General features: G+C 36.6%; 1 protein-coding gene and 1 pseudogene across 1 annotated transcript; one reads left to right on the forward strand and one right to left on the reverse strand.

Moving 5' to 3' along the window:
* The first annotated feature begins 5,961 nt into the window (after nucleotides 1-5,961).
* On the forward strand, nucleotides 5,962-11,593 carry LOC112770985 (nucleosome assembly protein 1;3-like; annotated as a pseudogene).
* Nucleotides 11,594-18,870: 7,277 nt separating this feature from the next.
* Nucleotides 18,871-21,801, reverse strand: LOC140183539 (uncharacterized). Its single transcript, XM_072231985.1, has one exon. It carries the CDS (start codon nucleotides 21,799-21,801, stop codon nucleotides 18,871-18,873), a length of 2,931 nt encoding a protein of 976 aa, XP_072088086.1.
* Between the last annotated feature and the right edge of the window lie 416 nt (nucleotides 21,802-22,217).

A 22,217-nucleotide genomic window follows, 5' to 3' on the forward strand; every position in this document is an offset into this window, starting at 1 on the left:
AAGAATGGGGGAAAGAAAATGTCGAAAGAAAAATTAGGGATAGAAAGAGAATGGCAAAATTGGATTGATCTCAATTCACAACTTTTTTTTTTTGATTCACAGCTTGGTTGCTCTCCACGCTCACCGCACCATGAAGAAAATCTCATGCCCTAAGCTGTTCAAGCTGTGATGTTGATGGTTTGATAAATCAGAAGGGATTAAGAGAGGGAGAGAGATAGGTTCTTCTCATTATTGGAGAGAATGAAAAATCCCCCTTAAAAAATATTTGTTGAGTTATTACACCTTATATACTATGTACTTTTTTTTTATGTACTCTCACTAAAAAATAATTACAATGGTAAACCTATTATTGATAAAAAAATAATCTAGGTAACACGTGGTATAAGATAAAGCTCTATATTCAGCTTTAGACGAAGAACAAGATAGAGTATCTTGTTTCTTGTCTTTCGAAAAACCAAAGAATTGTCAATAAAGAAACAATACCCAGTGATTGAGCGATAGGTAGTGTGTTAAGGCATCCAATCAGGATTGCTAAAACCAAAAACTTGGATAGGAGAAGATCAAGGCAGAAAAATTAAAATGCCACGCTTAGGAGAGCTTTTCAAATATTTAAAGATCTTGATTGCTGCCTTCGTATGAGTTTTAGTGGGCTTTCCCATAAATTGACTGCGTTGTTGTGTTGCATAGGCAATAATATCAAGATGAGTGTTGGTTAAGCATATCATGCAACCAACCAATTCGTGATAAACGGTAGCATCAGCTAGCAAAGGACTAGAGTCTTGGTGCAAGTTAGCATTATTTCTACTGGAACAAAGGAAGCTATAGCATCTGTTATTGCAACATTTTTTAAAAATTATAAGCAATGTTTTCTGTGACAAACAAATCCCTTTGTCTGAATGCGCTGCCTCAATTGTTACCTATATCAAAAGTCAAAACTACATCACTAATATAAAATTACGATGATATTAGAGAGATAATAATTTAAAATTATTTTATTTAATTTAATATTTATAAGATTATGCGTGTAATATTTATAATTATACCTTTATAATATTTAATATTATTTAACTACTCTAATAATTAAAGAATGTAAAATAAAATAAATAATAATTAAAACATATAAAACAAAATAATACTAATATATTTTAAATTGATTTTTTTGTTTTCAAATATTGTTATAAAATTAAATATTTATAACTACATACATGTAACTTTTCCTTCATAGTGCCATGTAGTCATGTACGTGCTAGCTAGTAGGTACCTTACGGGCGGGTATGTTTCAAAGATTCTTTCACCTTAGAATAGATACCAATGATACCATTCTGGCTTGGTCTTTTGCACGGCGAAATCATACCTCTAACAAAGTCTAGTATTCAAATATAATTATATAGATCCAACCAAAGGATAATTTCTATACTAAAAATCTCTTGTATGAGTTATGAGATGGATAGGAGGCTTGTGAGTCGAAGCAATTGTCGGATTATCTAACCGAAACGATGGAAATGGATGTCTATAAAGATACTCTAACGCTCAAATCAAAATAAATTTAGAAGGTATAATATAAGATGTCTGAAATAAGTAACGTAATTGAGGGGGTCTCTGACTCCCCTTTATATAACTTCAGGTAGTTATCTTATCTTATCGACTAAGATAAAATGAATATTTGATTTCAAATGTTGGTTAGAAACTGTAGAGCCGGTTTAGACCGTGAAAAGGGGTCAAGTCCTGGATAACCGGGTCGGAGGTTGTTCCGACTAGGGATCTGCGAACCAGATTCGTAACAGTTGTCATCATTGAAGGAGATTTTAAATGCCATTGTGTCGCTTGGCAAGGAGTTCGTCGTTCCGATTCTTCGGTCGAGTTCGGGAATTCAAGGAGTTCCTGGCCATTTCGTGGCCTGTCCGTTGTTTTTTCCAAAGGGAGTTTTCACTAGTTGCAGTTTTCCAAATGCCATAATAACATTTAATGTCAAAAGGGGGATTTTCCAATTTTTTCTTCTAACTTTTTGTATTTCATTTGAAACGTTGGGATTTTTTTGTTTGTAACCATGCCTTTTTGCTTCATAACTCTCTCTGCTTCTCCATTTTCTCTTATTGCGTACTTCATTCTTGTTGCTTGCATTTTTTGCTGGTTCTATCCGCGCGTTTGCCTTTCTATCTTTTGTGCTGTGTTTTCTTCTCTGCTTCAGACAATTAAATATGTGTTTCCCTTCTTCTATTTGTTTGCCTACTTTATTTTTTCTATGTTTTGCTTTGGATTGCTCTCTTTTTTTGTTTCTCCATTTTGAATTTCTTTTCCGAGTGCTAGTGATAGAAGATTAGACGGTGTGTGCCATTGTTTTTGGTGTGATCCTATGATAAGTAGGAGGAGAAGAGGTTATCTTTTGGGTTTCTTTTTGGGTGCGTTTTAGTTCATGATCTTCTCGTTTGATCCACGGGGTTGACAATGGTACCTTCCCTCTTCTTTTTTAGGTATAATGCAGCGGTAAAGTGACGGTCCTAGGGCTCTCGTTGTTCCAGCCGATGGCGTTCCGAACGCATATTATTGGGTGACCTCTAATGTGTGTGAGAACGCTATCGCGAGTGATGGAGGTGGACCTCCAGAGGCTCCGAGATGAAGGGGCTATTTGTGGGGCGGTGAGGCGGAACGTCATTAGGAGCTTGTGCTTTCCGAGTTGGATGAGAGGGTTTGCTATATAAACTCTGACTCTCCCAAGTTGCCAATTGGATGTGGGTCAACGAATTCATGTTCACATGATTGGGGGTACGGCTTCCTTTCTCGAATTTTGTGCAGGCACTGCTTAACCGATGATTGGTGGCGCCATCTCAACTGCATCATAATAGTTGGGCGGTCATTCAGACTTTTGAGTTGGTTTGTGAATACCTGGAACTTCCTGCTCGAGTGGAGGTGTTTTTGTTCTTTTTTTTGTGTACCCTTCCAACCAAGGAGCGAAAACACAAAAAGGATTATGTATCGTTCCGTGCTCAACCGAACTGGCAAATATTTGGATTTTTTGAATATTCTTTTCATGAGTTTAAAGGGGAGTGGTTTAAAGTGCATCCTACTCGGGGGCACCATCCCTTTTGGTTGTCCTTGAAGGGTGAGCGTCAGTTTGCTACATACTGAAATTTCGGAGCCGATGCGTCGTACTTGACGTGCGTCACCTACGAAGGGTTGTCTCCAAGAACAAGGATATCAGCGATATTTTGTGGTTGCTTTTTGAGCAACAACCGTTGAATTCTCGAAACATCATGGGTGATCCGGCGACTTATTGATCTTACATTGGTGTGTGTTTAGCATCTTTTTTTGGGACCTGTTTCCTTTTTGGGTTTGAGACTTATGCTTTCTTCTATTTCCTTTTTCAGTTTAGATGGTCGGCAGGTTGACCAACTTGGCGAGGTTGAAGGCTGCCATAGCTCAGGAGAAGGGTGAGGAGGGTTCGCCATCGACGCCTCAGGGTGAGGAGGGTTATATAATCTACACCATCGATATATTTTCATGTATTCAAAATATCTAAGCTGTGAATTTATCTTATTATCAAGCCTAACATAAATGCTAACAAAAAATTGTTACTGAACTATGAATTTTTTTGTCAAATAGTTGATATTTTTTAAGTTGGTGACCATGATAAATTCAAAGAAGTTTAGGACTAAAAATGAATAAGTTGCATTTTTTTAACCTTATTTTTTGGAAAATTTTGGTTCCCAACAGTATCAATTGCATAGCCTCTATGAGATGATATAATGGTGAAACAACAAAATGTGTTTTTATTTTTGGTTTTTTCATGGGCAAAGACTGGTCTTCTTGAGGTTGATTTTAAAACTTGTTATATCAAAGCTGTCTAAACTGAAAATCATTTATTATGAAGAACGTGTTCGAATTGTTCCTTATGTTGAATTCCATAGTTGAAGATTTCACTGCAATCCTAGCTTACAGTGTAATATTTCGCAGCTGGTCATGTAATAGAGACCTTTACCGATTTTGTTATGGGACATTGGTATATCTATTTATATTTCTGTCCATGGCCTTATTATTAAAATCAATCCCATTAAATAACCAATAAGGATCTAATTGACAACAAGTTAATAAGTATTTTTAAATTGTATTTCATACTAATTAATTGTCTTTATTTAGTAATTATTATAATTTTATTTTTCAAAAATATAAAATAAATAATTATTAATTATAATTATTTAAAATTATTTAATTAAAAATTATTTATCTATATTTTTTATTAAAATTGTACATAACTGTATTTATTTATATTTTTATTTATTATTTATTATTTTATTATAAAATAATTATTTTGATTGAACTAATAAATTAATAAATCAATAATTAAAATAATTTAATAATTAATCCAACTTTTAGAATTTTAACAAATATATATATTAAATAAATATCAATAAATATCGTAACAAAAATATATTTAACAGACGAACATATAACTCAAAAAATGACCTTGCTTTATATGTCACAAAGAATCAATCAAACTGTATGTTAGTTGTAATAATGAGGCATTTACGTTTGAAGAATTACCAGAGGAATTAATTAAGCTATGGACTTCACAGAAGTGGGCTACAAGTAATTATTGGTCAAATATCATAAGTCAAATAAAAGTTGAACTAACCAATGATAGGCATGGCTTTGAGAATAGGGTTAACTTGGGGAAACAGTCACCCGATCCAGTTTATTCTAAAAATCAGTTAAAAATCGGTAAATTGACTAAAATCAATGAATTAGTTAGTTTTTTACTGAAAAAAAAAGTTATTTTTTTTAAATATTATTAACTTATTATATATTTAATCATTTCAATTAAATTTCAGTTGAACAATTAAATATTTAAACTTCTAAAGTTTTAGTTTTACTGATTAGATAATTAAGTTAATGATATGAAAGACAAGATATAGGACCAAAAAATAAGAAAATAAAATTTTTTGAAAATATAGAAATAAATTCAGATTCTTGAGATTGACATTGTTGGCCATTAGTTTGAGAACCATAAAAACCTTTGAATTGCGACTATTTTAATAAATGGTCAACATTCTAAATGGTTGCAAAATGATAAAAATATCTAACATTAAAAAATAGAAAAAAAAGTTATTATTTATCTATACTTTACTTGTAAATAACTAGAACTTGTTATTTAGCCGTTTGAAAAAATTATTATTTTATTTGTAAAAGTTAAAATTATTGATATATTTATTTATAAAAAAAAATTATTATTTGTATTTATAAAATATAAGTTCTGCACAATAAAATTATTCAAATACTAAAAAATTATTTAAAAATTCTAAATTATCCTTCCCTTAACCTTTATTACTATCATCCCCTCGCTCTCTCCTTTCGCATTCTCTTTCTTTATTTTTCTCATTTTTCATTTTTTTCATTCCTATCCTTTTTTACAATGGACTTCCACCTACAACTTTCTCTAATATTATCGCAGTGGCCAAAGGACCTACAATAATTACCACCATTACAACTTTTCTTCCACCTTCCAAGGCCTCCGACATTCTTTCACTCCCGATCTATTTTGCTAAGAAGCAAATCCTATGTCTGCCTCCAAAAGTCTTAAACTTGCTGGACTCCCTGAAGCACTGTTGCACGACCTCCATCAGCCACAGTGACTTCAATTCACCAATCATCAGCATCGCCGCACGACCTCTTCATCAGCCACGATGAATTGATGTTGCAGAGCGCGAGGGCATGGTCTCCGACGAGGACTGGACTCCGTGACTTTGTAAGAAGATTGGAAGAGAATTTCATTCACCGGTGGTTGTTGTTGTTGGAGAACCAAAGAGCGAGAAGTTTGTTGAGGATCATCACCGATGAATTCAATGTCTAATTCTGCAATGGTACCCTTTAGACCCTTAATCTCTTCTCTCATTTTTTGTTACCTCTTCATCATTGTCGCTAGTGCTGTTGTTATTGTTGGAGAATATGGAAAGGAATATAGACGAAATGATGGACTTACACCTTGCGAATCGAATTTGTGGCTTTGGATCTATTTCTTCTGCGATGATGTGGTTGTGCCGGATTAATTGGTTTCTGGTTCTTCTCCATTTGATGTGTTCTGCTACTATTATTGGAGCCTCTGTTGTAACAACACGAATGTTTTAGAGAGAGAGAGAGAGAGAGAGAGAGAGAGAGAGAGAGAGAGAGAGAGAGAGAGAGAGAGAGAGAGAGAGAGAGAGAGAGAGAGAGTAATGTAATAATGATGCAGATGATGATAAGGGTAATTTGAGATTTTTAGGTGATTTTTTAGTGTGTGGATAATTTTGTTGTGCGGAACCCATATTTCATGGACACAGATTGTAATTTCCTTCTTCTATGAGCTGATGTGTCACTGTTTTCAACTTTCGTGGGTAAAAATAGTAGTTTACTCTATGAAAAATAAGCAAAAGAGAAAGTTTAGAGAACGAACTAATGATGTATCTAACTACAGTTAATTAGGAAAAAAATGTTTAATAAGGAGAAAAAAATACCGAAATGAGTCGCAAACCCTAATTTCATTCTCACTCCATTGACAATATATAGTAAAAGAAACAATCACAATCCTTATTCCTCTTTTCATAACCACGTGCGCGCTGCTGTTACTGCCGTTGCACTCCATCGCACGCACGCAGTGGCCCCTCCCTCTGCCGCTGCATGCACACACGCAATGCCCTTTTTCCACAACCACAATACCCTCCCTCCGCAAACGCACGCACGTGCGTCTAGCCACCGAGACTCGCAACGGAAAGGCCAGCGAAGAAGGACATTGTGTTCCGCCACATCCAAACGGATGCTTTGGCTGTGTCGTTTTTCTTCTTGGTTTTGGATTATTCTTTTTACTAGTTGTGGAATTTTTTCTTTTTACGTTTGGAATATTTTTTTATATTATTTTGAATTTTTTTTGTTTTAGGTGATTTTTTAATTAATAGTTTTAGATTTTTTTACTTATTTTTCGAATATTTTTTTTCAATATTTTTTGAATGATTCATTTTGTTAGGTTTTAAAATTTTTAAATGATTTTGCATATCTTTTTTTGTTAGGTTTTAAATGTTTCTTTTTGTTACGTTTCGAATATTTTTTTATTAGGAATTTTTAAAATAAATTTTGAAATTTTAAAATGAATTTAAATTTTTTCTTAGAGTTTAAATGTTTTTTTTTTCATTAAGTTTTGGATGTTTTTCATGATAGTTTGAATTTGTATTCTCTCTAAAAAAATTTTAACAAAAAAAAATTGCTAGTTAGTTACTCAACGGAATTGAAATCCGTTACTATATATTTATGTATAGATAAATATGTAGTTTAACTTTTTTTTTTAATGTGTATTTTATTTTTCGGATATTTATTCTACATTGATAACTGATTTTTATAATTAATTTTAGGGTACAAGTAATATTATTATTATATTTTATGCTTTTTTGCCAAAAGGTTGAATTGCTAACATCGTAGGCTAATTTCCTCACCATAATTAAACGTATTTACTGATACGAAATTATGTTTTTGAATTAGAAATAGAATTATCTTGATGTTATCATACCTCCGTCGTCCGCCGTTTTCCATTCTTTTTCCTCTTTTCACTTGTGCTTCCTTTTTTTATTCCAAGAGTTTTTTTTTTCTTTTTAAAGTAAATTGTCGTTGAATGATTCTGATCTGTAATGTTCAAATGCCTTGATTGATTCTACCTGATTATGTAAATCATCAAAAAATTGTTAGACAACGTCAAATTCTATTGTTTGAACAGAGTATGGGATTTAACAAAATGTAACTAAGCATTTAAGGAATTTTTTAAGAAAACATCGATCGAGATGATTTTTAATTCTATAATATTGATCCTGCCGGCTCTGTAAGACTTTTGTTCTGAAATTTATTTAACTAATTAATGTTAATAATTTGAGCGCATAGTTAGTTACACAAGATTCTTTTGCATGATCAGTGTGAATGTCGCCTAATGAAGTAATGCGAGAGCCTGAGAGGTTCCTAATTTAAGTAATGGTTTTACTCAAATTTTAATTAAACTTGAAAGGGAATAAATTAGGCCCGGACAACATTTATAATTCAATTAGTCTTTACTATATATATATAAGAAGAAAAAAATACAGAGAGATAATAAAAATATTAAATAATATAAATAATAAATATATTAAATATTCAATTTAATAAGTATATAGATAATTATGTTAATTAATTTTAATTAAATAATTATTTTTTTTAATTTAATTTACTCATATAAAATTAATCATGATTGAATGTTCATATTGTTTATAAAAATCGTTGCTGATCCTAAAAATATTTTAAGGGTAAAGAAAAGACACAAAATGCTGGGCTTCTAGCTTCTAGAAGATCATTAGGTTACGTATAAAGCCCAGAGAACATTACAGGGGCCCACCGAAACCCTCCAAAGTCAAATACTCACCAACTCCTATCCTTAATAAAGCAGAATATAATTCCTTAATGCTACATTAGGTTTGTTAATTGTTGTAGTTGAGGTCTCTATTTTCACTTTCGCTTTCTCTTGGATCATGAATTCATGATGCAACTTTCTCCTATGATGAAGGATTAGTGTATGTGCTGTAAAGCTGATCAAGTGGTTTGCATTATATTGGCACCCACTTAGTTAGATAAGACGCATTTTCGTTACTTCCCTAATAATCTCTATCATTTTCCCATACTTTCCATTTGTCCCATCCTTTTTCTTCTTGATTCTTTTGCTACCACGGGCTAATAATATATAATTCGTTCCTTAATTAGCTTCCTCGTAACATTTTAGTTTTTCTGAATTACCATGCATATGTATGTACAATTGATATAAAACACAAACATAATACTACTTGCTATACATGATAAATACCAGAGAAAGTATAGAACACTAATTTTTACTATGGTACTATTAATTAATTTTAGAATTTAAAATTTAAGATTAAAAATTTAAAATAAATGAAATAATTTTACAAAATTGACTGATAATAGTTAAGAAAAGTTAAATATTTATTAATATTACTGTAAATATAATTATTTGAAAGAATAAATCATTTATTTTTTTATAAATAACATGAATAATCAAAACATTTTTAAACAAGAAAAATATATGAAGAAAAATTAGTAACACATTCGCCCATTAATTTATGGTGTTTGCTACGGTACGATGATAAATTCATACATAGCGATACGTTTAAAATATGGACACGTAGTAACAAGCCACGTGAAATTTATTTTCTACATTAGTATTTAATTTTTTTATATATATTATATTACCACTGTTACTAAAACATCCCTTTAATTAAATAAAAATAAATTTTTTTATTTAATTTTATAAAAATTCTTAAACATCCTTGCTTTATTTGATTAGACAAAAATACCTTTTTAAATTAATCAAATTTTAGAATTTAATTAATCATAATTTTATAGTTTCAAATAATTTAAACAACAAAACAAAAATATATAAAAAAACAAAAATCAATCGTTATTCATCATCTCCAATCCCCCTAATCATTCATGCCCCCTCTGAAACAAAGCAAAACATATCAAAAAAACAAAAAATCAATCGTTCTTTATCTTCTCTAATTCCCCTAATCATTCGTTCCCCCTCTCAAGCAAAGCAGTGAAAGTTCCAAAGCAAAACGGCAAAACCTTAGCCCTAGGTTCTTTGCTACTGCCGTCCCTAAGCTCAGCGCTTCCGCTTCTTCCTCTTTCCTCTGTCCGGAACCCAGGTAGCTCGGCACGCCCTCCCCATCCTCGTTGGCTTCTCTGGTTGCTGAATGCTCGATTTTTTCTTCTTCTTTTTAATTTCTAAACTTTTTGTTCAAATGTTGTTGTAATGTTTGTTGCTGTGTTGTAATTATTGGATTGTTGAATGATTATTTGATCTTTATCATCGTTATCATCAACAATGTCACTTCTTAGATTTATTGGATGACTCTTCGATTTCTTCAATTTCCTGTTGTTGAGTGATTTTATCTTTCTATTGTTACTTTTGATTGTCTTTCTTTCTGCTCATCTCTAAGTCCGGCCTCGAAGAAAGCTTTTTCATTTTAGATTTACTTCTTTTCGATAATTCTATGTGTAATTTTCATTCTGTAAGAGTAAACTACACTTTTTCTCTCTGAAATTATGTGATAATTATTATATTTTACCTTTTGCTTTGTTATGCTTATACTAACACCATAACTATAGCAAATGAACTAATTTGAACAAATATTAACAAATATTGACATTCGAACAAACAGGGTGAGCTATTGTTATGCTTATTGCGCTATTTGCTATCCACAACTTTATATTGTGTCACAATGGGTTGGCTTTTTCTTAAATAAATTTGGTGGTTACTTTTTTCTGTAGGACTGAAATTCAATGGCACCAACGGAAATGCTTGACGTAGAAGATTCTTAAGAAAAAGCCTAAGAAGGGTTCAAAGAACATAAAACCTATTACAAAGACTGAAAACTGTGAGAGTTTCTTCAATTTCTTTAATCCACCACAAGTTCCTGAAGATGATGAAGATATTGATGAAGATATGGTAAATCTTTTTGTTTTATTTTATTTACTTTTTACAGTAATTTGTTATGAAAGTCTTTAGTTTGAATCTTTAAGAGGAACACAAGCTGTTGTTTAGCTGTTAGATATGACCAGATTATTTGCCAGAGCTAATTAATGTTCTTTTTAACAAGCCGAGGAACTTCAGAATCAGATGGAGCAAGACTATGACATTGGGTGAGCTTACTTTTTTCCCTCCATTCCCTCTAATATTTTTCGATGTTGTTTTCTGAATCCAGGATTCATGAATTCTCATATGACACTTGTTCAAGTCAACAATAAGGGATAAGATTATACCTCATGCTGTGTCTTGGTTTACTGGTGAGGCCATTCGGGGATAGGAGTTTGGAGACCTGGAAGATGATGATGAAGACAACATTGAAGAGGATGATGAAGATGATGATGATGATGATGATGATGAGGAAGATGAGGATAAGGATGATGAGGATGAGAATGAAGAAACCAAGACCAAAAAGAAGGTATTTCATGTTAATTGCTTTGAAATGCTGAAACACTTGTATTTCTTTAGTTAGTTCTGTATCCAAAGTATTTTGTTTCTACCATCACCTCCGCTGTGGCGATGATTTTGTTTGGAATGTCATTTCAGCCATCACATAAGGTAAGATGGTCAATTTTGTAATCTAAATTATAAATGAAATAGGGCTTGATGCTGAGGCCCATAAGTTTCTTCTTTCTAACTTGTTTCAACGTTGGCTAGAAATTTTCAGAAGGGTGGAAAAGCACCGACTGGTGAAGGTCAACAGGGTGAGCGACCTCCAGAGTGCAAGCAGCAGTAGAAGTTTATCTATTATGATTTATGCAGTAGCTGAAAGCTTTCTTGTTGGAGAATGTCTGTTGAAATAGTGGGGTTCATGCAATTTTATTTTATAATGCTTAATTCATTTTTCTCTTTTAAGGTCTTGGTAGTTTGAATTGTTGGTCTCCATTCTCCTATTTTCCCTATACGTTTTGGAGAGAATGTTGTTATATAGTGTTAGTATGCTATGATTGTTATTGCTGGACTTTGTATTTGTGTCTCGTATACTTCAAATATATAGTGGGAGTTTGTGGTTTACTTGTTGCTGTTGATTGTAAACCATTAAAGGATGTTCGCGGTTTTCTCTTCCTGTGGCATTGTCTCACCACATCTTGCTTATTGGTGTTAAGTGTTCTTTATAAAATTTGAGAGCTTTGTGGAATTTCATTGTTTAAAAATGAGTTTGGGCTTTAGAATTAATTTTTTATCAGTAGTTTTTTAGATATAACCGATCGAAAATGGTAGAATGCATTAGGTTCTTGTGTAATTTAGAGATATTGATTCATTAACTATGTTTCTTTCAGTACTTTTTTATTGAAACCACTAAGCTTAGATGCAACTTCATCGAAACTATTTTCAATCTTTCATTCTCAACTTCGAAATCATGCAGTTTTATGATGAGCTATCATGAAGGCAGGCATGCTCAGATATCACATAATTTTCAAATTACAAATAATGAGTACCCAAATATATGCTAATACTTTTGACTAAAGATTTTACCATCCATAATGACTTGCAAATAATAAAATTGGATTTTGAATTAAATTACTCCAAATATGTTTATATTTATTAACAAAAGAAGCCTACTACTACTACTACTATTACTACTACTACTACTACTACTACTACTACTACTACTACTACTACTACTACTATACTACAGTACAATTTATGTAGGGATGATATACACAAGCATTCTTTTCTTTTCTTTTTTTTCCTACAGAAATACATACTTAAATATAACACCATCTCAAATTCTAGGGATAGGGAACTGGAGATTTCATCTCCAAAACACAGTTTCCATTGATTGCACCATGCACTTTGAAATTGTTTGGTCTTTTTTATATTTTCTTCTCGAGGCATCCATCACGGTGCTCAACTTAACGTCTCCAGCTTGCTAACTAATATAACTGAATTTGGTTGAATTAAATGTTAGCTTATTGATCTAGTTTGGTCAGCTAGTGTTCCAACTTATTCTCCACACAAAGCCTTTGATTAAGACAATCTGCCACAGAATTAAAGTACAAGAAATAAATTAGTTAGATTAAAGAAGAGCTCATTGATTGCTTTGAAGAAAACTTCAAATACTAATTAGCATGCAACCCCTAACCCCTGTGGCCCTGCCCCATTCTTTGAAGGAAGAAGTTTCAAAACCAATCAGAGTAAGTGGTCAAGGCAAAAGACATGGCATAAAATATGATTTTAAGTTGGAGAGATTATGTTTTGGATTTGGGGGGAAGGAAATAAAACAAACCTGAAGGCGAGATATATCACACTTTGCTCCATCTGACACAAATATGTCATCACTTTCATTGTCAAGATCACGATTAAATTTTGAAGCAATTGCACTTCTTAATGGCTGCATAGATAAGAGATGGCCTCAATTCCCAAGCATCATAAATTTTGATGTGAAAAATAGTTAGCAACAAAGAAAAAATAAATTAGAATTAAAAAATGAAGTAAAAAATATAATAGATTTAAAAAATGAAGTAACTATATTTTCCAATTGTGAATTAAAGCTTATGTTGCATAGTTCTTTCTGAATTAAAAGAAGGCTAAATATCCATTTCAAAACCTGAGTGAAGAACTTGCAAAAGTTTACCCTCTTAAATCTATAACATTTCGTGAATTTGTTTTACACTAAAATTTCAGTTGAGAAAAGGCATATACTATGCAACAGACAAACATATGAGGATGTGGTTGGAGGCTCTTAAAGACAAAGATGTCAACATATCTTTTTTGAAATTCTACAAGGGTAAAAAAGGGCGCCTCTTATTTTCCAGTTAGCATTGCAATGAATTATTTTTACAATTGAAACTAGGATTGGCCAGACATTATGGATATGGCAGTTCAAATTAACTATGATAGCATCTAATTAACTCTTTTTTTTGTCCATACAGGAAGATTGGGTGTTGTGTAGGGTTTTATACAAGAATAGAATCAACAAATTCAGAATTGCAGAAGTGCACAAATTCAAAAGAAAATGAGCCAAATTGAAAATAAGGTAATTTCATGATAAATCGGAGAAAATTAAAGAAAAAAAGAACGAGATGATTCTGAAAAACAAAATACTAAAAAAGAAGGAGAGATTTGGAGAGAGAAATTGAGAAGTATTAAAGATAACCTGAGGGAAATTAGAGCTGAACCCAAACACTGCTGTCTTGGCTGAGGATTGCTGCAGAGGAGAGGTGGTTGCCTTCAAGTTGCTCTAGCACCTACAAGAAAATAGACAACAAAAAAAATATCCACGATCACTTAACTTCATGTATGATTATAGTTTAAACTAACTTCATTCTAAGTAAGTTTAATTATTCTTTGTGAAATGTGAAGAAGGGCAAAGGAAAGAAAATGATAAAGGAATACTTAAACCCCCTATGGCGAGGAAATAACAAATTTAGTGAAAATTTTGAAGAGTAAACAAAATTTCTAAAACAATTTCGTCCTAAATAATATTCCTCTTAATTCTTAAATAAAAGTCATGCATTTTCATGCTACAAAACCCCTTGTAGGAACTAGGAACCAAAACTTGGAGTGTCATCGAATTTAAAATTTCATTAGACTACAGAACAATTATAGAATTATTACATGTAATATGACCAAATTAAAAGTCTCAAATAAAATAAAACCATAACTATTGAAATTTAGATAAGTCAAATGAAATCCCCATGCAAAGATTTCTTCTTATCTTTGATTTCCAGTTTCCTTGAATCCAAAGGCATGGTCTCCAATATAACAAGTCCCTTCTATCTTTAATTCCGAGTTACCTTGGCCTCAACCAAGACTAAGAAACTATTCACTTTTTCTTAGCTTGTTAACATTGTTGGATTTCAAGCAGAAAACCATTATAAATTCATACTCATTGATTCGTCCGAACACTGGGTAGGCCGAGCTTAAGCACTTCCGAGTGAGTCGTCAACTGAGAGGAAGAGCTTCACGTCGGCCACTGGTCAAACACCGCGGCGGGAATACCTGCAAAAGATACTCCGACGCTCAAGTCAGTAATAATCTCAGAGAAGAGAGAGAGAGTAATTAGGTGAGAGTGAATAAATGAATCTGAAAACTGATAGTGAAAAATCTGCCTTTAGCCGAGACCATTAGTCCGGATTTATAGGGATTGTTTTACCGTTTTCATGTGGATAAGTCATAGTTTATAGGTCGGTTATGATATTCTGTTTAGGTGCTATAAACCAGCTGAGCACGTTTCTTATTTTCAGCTGGGTGGTGCTGCTTCGGTCCTGATCACGTGCCGAGCTTTTCGGACGGCTGATACGGGACCGAGCTTTATGATGCACGTGCCGAGCTTACTGTGCAACCGAGGATAAGGGTGACGTATCATAACCCCCAAGCTTGCCTTGGTGTGGACAGGACTAAGGCGAGCTTTCGGACCAAGAATACCGCAATCCTCGGTTGCCGAGTTTCGTTTATCGCCTATGGTCCTTGTAGCCCCCGAGCTCGGCTTAGTTCTGCTGAGAATGCAGAACGTTTTTAAATGACTTCGAATTTTGCGCCATTGATGTGATTGATGTGAAAACCGCTCCGCTTCTCTAGGTACCCCTGTCCGTTGGATTCTGCAGTGGATTTAATGTCTCCCTCTTTTTTGCCACTCTGAATTAAATGTATAGGGTGAGTAACCGTTTCTTCTGTGTGACTTATGTTACTTGTACATTCTTTTTCTTTTCCAACTGCTGTATTGTGGGATTAAGGTCATTTTCTTCTCTGTTTCTGAAAAAATGAGCAAGCACGGTCAGTGTTGACTCTTTTCTTCTTTTGTCTTTATCTTCTTGCCTTTTTTCTTTCCTTGTTTCTGATGGAGAAATGTGATGTGGGTAGTTTGTATGACTGGGTTGACGTTAGAGTAAGAGAACGCAAGTCCCAATTTGATGATGAAGAATCTGTGAAGCTATTGGGGTCGGGTTTTTGGGTTAGGCCTGGTAGTAATATTAGGGTTGAGTTGTTACCTTGCGGTAGGGAGGAGCGTGTTTGTGACCGACTAGATGATTGGTCTTATTTTTATATGTATAGTTGCCTTTTTACTGAACTGGGGGTGAAGCTTCCTTTCACTGAGTTTGAGTGTGGGGTTCTGTACTGGCTGAATTGTGCCCCAACGCAACTTCACCCTAACTCTTGGGGCTTTGTTCGGGCGTTTGAGGTATTGATGGAGCTGTTAGACCGTCCGCCATCTCTTAGGCTGTTTTTCTCTTTATTTCAGGCGAAAGGGGTGAATAGGGGTTTGTGGGTGAATATGAGTAGTTATCCTCGTCGGGCAGTGTTTCGTCTATACAAATCTTCATTTAAGGACTTCAAATCGATGTTTGTTAAAGTTAGAAGTGTGCCTGAGGAGTTTCCTTTTTACCTGAACGAGCATTTAGTTGAAAGGTTTCCTTTGTTTTGGTGTGCCGAGCCTTACCAGGCCCTGGATGTAGATGATAGGTTACTAGAAGATGACATTGTTATGGATTTCTTGTTTAAGTCTCTGGGTCCAAAGGGTTTGTTGTCAGTTGCCGAGATGTTGAAGTGGGATACCAATAGGCAGGCTGTTTATGATCATATAGGTAATTGTGTTTTGTTATGTTTGTTTTTGTGTCTCTGTCTTTCTTTGTTTTATCTGAGCTGGTTGTTTGCAATGTTGCAGCTGAGAGGGCTCCTGCGATTACCACTGCCGGGTTGAAGTCTTATTTCAATCAGCGTAGGAAAAGCGAGAGAGAAGTTTCATCTAACGTGGGGAAAGGGCCTGCTGCCGTGGTAGCCCAGTATGGTCCTGGGCCGAGGTCTAAACGAAAGAGAGGTCAAGCTAAGGGTAGTCTTGCCGAGGTATTGGATGGTAAGGGAGAGTCATCGCTGATACTTCAAGCGGTTGAGTCTGCGTATGAATCGCAGAAGAGACTTCATGGGTATGATGAGAGTGAGCATGGCCGATCCTTATGGGTGAAGCTCTATCCTTTTGGTGTTATGGCTGATGAACTTTGCTATTTTTCGGGCGATATGAAAATGATTGACGAGGTGGGCCGTGCTGGCGTCAGTCGATTTCTTCAGGTGTGACTTAATTGTATGTGTTTGCTGAGTGTTCCTTTATGATGTTGCTTGCTTACTGAGTTGTTTTTCCTCTAGGTTATTGGTGCTCGGGTCGTCGCCATTGGTCGGTCTCAGGAGCTCGCCTTAGAGCGGGAGAAAAAAGAAGCTACACATCTGGAGGAGTTGTCTGAAATTATCCAGAAAAAAGATGATAAAATTGCTGAGCTGTCTTCCTTCATTAAGAAGAGAGAGCTTGAATTTGCTGAGGAGCGGAAACTGCACGAGGCTTCTTTGAAGAACACGAAATCTGAGGTCGATCAGTTGTTTGCTCGGGTCAAAGAGTTAGAAGGCGGGGTTTATGAGGCCTTTGCCCACGGGTTTGACCGCGCTGTTTCTCAAGTCAAGGTGTTGTATCCCGAGGCCGATCCTTCAAAGCTCGATGTTATGAAGGTTGTTGTTAATGGAGAACTTATTGAAGATGAGGGTGCTGCTGGAAGTGAGAGTGAGGGATCCAGCATAGGTGATAAGATAGAGTAGTTTTTTAGTATTTGTCTTGTTAATGCTTGTAGTATCTTTGGAGCTTGTTGATATTTTGTTTTTGAACTTTTTTCTGAATGTTTGACAGTGATGTTTTGTGTTCCGAGTATATAGCTCGGTTTGAAACAAATAGCTTTGATTAATGTGATATATATTTTGGTTAGACTATAATGGTGTGTCGTTATGGGAAAACGACTGTTTTGTGTTTACTGACGGTGGTTGAAACCACTCTTTGTTTGATTGATCTGTTGATTAGGATAGTAGAGGCTTTAATGTACTGTTTTGATGATCCCTTAGGATTCGCTCGAGATAACTTGTTTGTTGTATTTACATGTGCTTCTCCGAGTATTATTATCGGAATGTGCGCGTTGTTCTCCGAGTATAAAGCTTGGATTAATTTTAAATGTTCATTTGTTAGAATGCGTGGTGACCGATGTAGAAATTGTTAGTATGTACTTGTCCGAGTATTATGCTCGGCATGCGCATGTTGAATTCCGAGTATGAAGCTCGGATTAGTATGTTCATTGGGAAAAGCTTTTGTGGTGGAGGTTTTCCGAGGAATAAGCTCGGCTCGTGATGTTAGGGTTCCGAGGATTATGCTCGGATTATTTGAAGTGTTTACTAACTGAAATGTATGCTAACTTGTCAAAATGAGAACCGTTTTGGTTGCACATTGAGTTGTATGGGTACAATGATTTGTTGCGTCCGGCCTCGTTAAAACCCTCTCCGAGTAAAACCCATGTACTTTGGGAGAAAACCTTCGGATGGGAAAAAGAGTACCATCATTCGCAAATTACAGACTGCATCATGACTGATATTTCCTTAGGGAGGAGATGTTCCATGTCCCTGGAAGTTGATCTCCTTGAAGGGTCTCGAGCTTGTAAGCCCCCTTTCCGAGATTTTGGAGTACTCGGAAAGGTCCTTCCGAGTTTGCCGCCAATTTGCCGTGTGCCGGAGGTTTCCGGGCTTCTTCTGTGCGTCTGAGTACGAGGTCTCCATTGTTGAAAGACCTGTGAACTACTTTTCTGTTGTGTCTTTGCTCTAGGTATTGTTTTCTGGCTCGTTGCTTTATGGCAGAAATGTCTCTTTCTTCTTCTACAAGGTCCAACTCGGCTGTCCGAGCTTGTAGGTTATTCGTTTGATCATAGAGCTCGGTCCTTAATGTTGGGACGCTGACCTCTACTGGGATAAGTGCTTCTGCACCATATACCAGTTTGAAAGGAGTCTCTCCTGTGGCAGATTGAATGCTGGTATTGTAACTCCATAGAATTTCTGGAATGAGATCGGCCCACTCTCCTTTAGCTTCGCCGAGCTTTTTCTTTAACCCCTGCAAGATATTTCTGTTAGCTGATTCAACTTGTCCATTAGTTTGTGGGTGCTCTACTGAGCTGAAGTGATGTTTGATGTTAAAATTTGTCAGAAAGGTGGCGAGCTTATGGTCTGTAAATTGTCTTCCGTTATCCGAGATTATTTCTCTTGGGATACCGAATCTACATATGATATTTTTCCATAGAAAAGATCGCACTTTTTCTGCTGTTATGTGTGCTAGTGGTTGTGCTTCTATCCACAGGTACCGTGTTTCTGTTCGTTGTAGCACCCTACTGATGAAGTATACTGGGCTTTGCTTTCTTCCTGTTTCTGTTACTAAAGCCGAGCTTATAGCATGGTTAGATACTGATAAATATAAGTACAATGGTTTACCTGTCTCAGGCCTTTGGAGAATTGGTGGTGATGTTAAGAGCTGCTTGAGTTGAGTAAAGGAGTTCTCACATTCGTCTGTCCATGCAAATTTCTTGCCTTTGGAGAATGTTTGGAAAAAATGATAAGATCGTTTTGCCACTGCCGGTAGAAAACGTGACAGGGCGAAAACGTGACAGGGTGGCAATTCGCCCTGCTAGTTGCTGGACTTCTTTCAGTGTCTTTGGGCTTGTCATGTTCAGTACGGCCTTGCACTTTTCTGGGTTGGCCTCAATGCCTCGAGATGTTAACATGAATCCGAGGAACTTCCCTCCTTGCACTCCGAACGCACACTTGTCAGGGTTGAGTCTTATGTTATATGCTCGGAGTTGTTTGAAGACTTCTACTAAGTCGTCGCAGTGTGACCCCTGCATAGGTGTTTTTGCTACCATATCGTCTACGTAGACCTCCATATTGCGGCCTATCTGGTGCTGGAATACTTTGTCCATTAGCCTTTGATATGTTGCACCTGCATTCTTTAGGCCAAAGGGCATTACCTTGTAACAAAAATTCCCATGTTCTGTTATAAAAGCTGTTTTGCTCTGGTCTTCTGGGTGCATTAGAATCTGGTTATAGCCAGAGTATGCATCCATAAAACTCAAAGCTTTGAAACCAGAGGCGTTATCAACTAATTTATCAATGCAAGGCAATGGGTATGCATCTTTAGGGCAAGCTTTATTTAAGTTTGTAAAGTCGACGCACATGCGCCATTTACCTGAGCTCTTCCTTACCATGACCACATTGGACAACCATGTGGTGAAGCGAATTTCTCTGATAAAACCTGCGTTGAGGAGCTTCTGGGTTTCTTCGAGTGCTGCTTGTTTTTTCTCCTCTCCGAGGTTCCTTTTCTTCTGTGCAACTGGTCGGACTGTTTTGTCAATTGCTAGCTTGTGGCAGATGACCTCTGGGTTTATTCCGGGCATGTCATCTGGTGTCCATTCGAAAAGGTCGGCGTTCTGACGCAGTAGGTAGATGAGTCTTGCTCGGTCTACCCCTTCTAACACTTCTCCAACATATGTGCATTGTTTCTCGTCTGCCGTTAGTGTTACTTGTTGGAGGTTGCCCATCGGCCGAGGTCTTTCGCCAAGATCTTCCCTAGGGTCTAGGTCGGCTAGTGTCACTGGGCTGGCAGACGTGTGGATTGCTTGAACCTGAGGCTGAGCTTCCTGTTTTGTTTGGACTGGTTTTAGACCAGCGTTGTAGCATTGCCGAGCTTCTTGATGATCGGCGTACACCGTAGCGATTTTGTTTTCCTGCACTGGAAACTTGACACACAGATGTAATGTGGACACCACTGCTCTGAATATATTCAGGGCGGGTCTCCCAAGTATAATATTGTAAGGGCTGTAACAGTTTACTATTAGGAATTGAATATCAATTGACTTTGACATAGGGATTTCTCCCATTGTGGTCTTTAGCCATATGTGTCCCATGATGGGGACTCTCTCTCCGGAGAACCCAATTAGCTCTCCGGAGGAAGGTTGTATCAATTTGTCAGATAATTTCATTTTTGTAAAGGTAGAGTAAAATAAAACATCAGCACTACTACCTGGATCTAATAATGTCTTTCTTACCAACAGTTCTCCGACTTGGATTGAAATTACCACGGGGTCGTCGAGGTTAGGGCTTGCCGATCTAAAGTCTGCTTGGTTGAAGGATATTGTGACATCTGGGTCTTTGTCCTTCTTTGGTTGTATGGTTCCTTCGATTGCTAGCATTGCTCTATAGCTTCGCTTCCTGGCCGAGCTTGTTTCTCCTCCGCCTGCGAATTCCCATGATATGTGGTTGATGACTCCTCTTGGCGGATCAGGAGTCGGCCTCTCTTTTTTGTCGTCGGCCATTGCTTGCTTATGCTCTACCCTGTCTGAGTTTCCTCTTCTGCCCTTCCGGGTCTCGATATATTTGTCCAGGAGCCCTTGGCGTGCTAGCCTTTCCAGGAGGTCCTTTGCAATGATGCAGTCATCCGTGGTGTGGCCGAACTTCCGATGGAAAGCACAATGTTTTGTCTTGTCTACGAACCTTTGGTCCTGGTAGTTCCCTGCTCGGGCTGGTGGCTTTATGATTTTGGCGTTGAGGATTTCTCTGATGATGTTTTCTCTTCTGGTATTGAATCTGGTGTATGTGTTATACTTTGAAGCGGGCTTGGAAGGTTTCTTACTGTCCCTGTTGCCTGGTGATCTGAAAGTTCTTTCTTCATCTCTCCGATGTGGTTGTTTGTCTGGTTTTTGGGCTTCTCGGAGTTCTTCGATCTCCATTTGTCCTGCTGCCCTTTCTCGGAACTCCTCTAGCGTTTTTGGCTTTGTTATAGCGATGGTCTCCCAAAATTTGCCAGGCCTGAGACCGGCCTTCAGAGCGTGTAGGTGGACGGCCGAGTCCAAGTCCTGGATCTCTATAGTGGCATCCGCGAATCTGGTCATGTAGTCTTTTAGGCTCTCGTGCTGGCCTTGTTTGATGGTGCCGAGATAGTCCGATCTATGCACGTAGATTCTTGACGCGGAAAAGTAATCAATGAATGATCTGGCAAGATCTTCGAAGGAGGAAATTGAACCTTCAGGGAGTTTAGAAAACCAGAGTAATGCAGCGCCGTCGAGGTAGGTAGGGAATGCTCGGCAGAGGATGGGCTCATTCTTAGGGCCGTTGAAAAACATCATTGATTGAAACTTCTTTACGTGGGCTCGGGGGTCGCCGAACCCTTTGTATGGCTTCAGTGCGGTGGGGAGAGTAAAGTTTTTTGGCATCTGATAATTTGTGATCTCTTCGGAGAAGGGGTTGTCGAGAGTGAGCTTCTCCTTTGGCGGGGCAATGTTCAAAGGGTCTGTGGCACCTTGAGCCGAGTTTTTGGAGCTTTTTCCATTGTTCTGCGTAGACAACTCGGCTATTCTTCGTACTTCCGCCTGCAGCTCGGCGATTCGAGCCAGGAGGTCATCCTGTGAAAGTTGTGGACTTTCCTTGTCAGCCATGTTCGAGGATCGGGAATCCTGCAAAATAGGGTAGAAGACTAAACAAAGGAAAAAGTGGGGTTAGAAGTATCCGGCCCCACGGTGGGCGCCAAGTGATTCGTCCGAACACTGGGTAGGCCGAGCTTAAGCACTTCCGAGTGATTCGTCAACTGAGAGGAAGAGTTTCACGTTGGCCACTGGTCAAACACCGCGGCGGGGGCCTGCAAAAGATGCTCCGACGCTCAAGTTAGTAATAATCTCAGAGAAGAGAGAGAGAGAGAGAGTAATTAGGTGAGAGTGAATAAGTGAATCTGATAACTGATAGTGAAAAATATGCCTTTAGCCGAGACCATTAGTCCGGATTTATAGGGATTGTTTTACCGTTTTCATGTGGATAAGTCCTAGTTTATAGGTTGGTTATGATATTCTGTTTAGGT

This window comes from Arachis hypogaea, chromosome 3, assembly GCF_003086295.3.
Source record: "Arachis hypogaea cultivar Tifrunner chromosome 3, arahy.Tifrunner.gnm2.J5K5, whole genome shotgun sequence".
NCBI classification, from domain to species: domain Eukaryota; kingdom Viridiplantae; phylum Streptophyta; class Magnoliopsida; order Fabales; family Fabaceae; genus Arachis; species Arachis hypogaea.

What these genes read in the sequence shown, in the direction of transcription:
- LOC140183539 (XM_072231985.1), bottom strand. Translation starts at nt 21,801, where the DNA reads ATGGCTGACAAGGAAAGTCCACAACTTTCACAGGATGACCTCCTGGCT.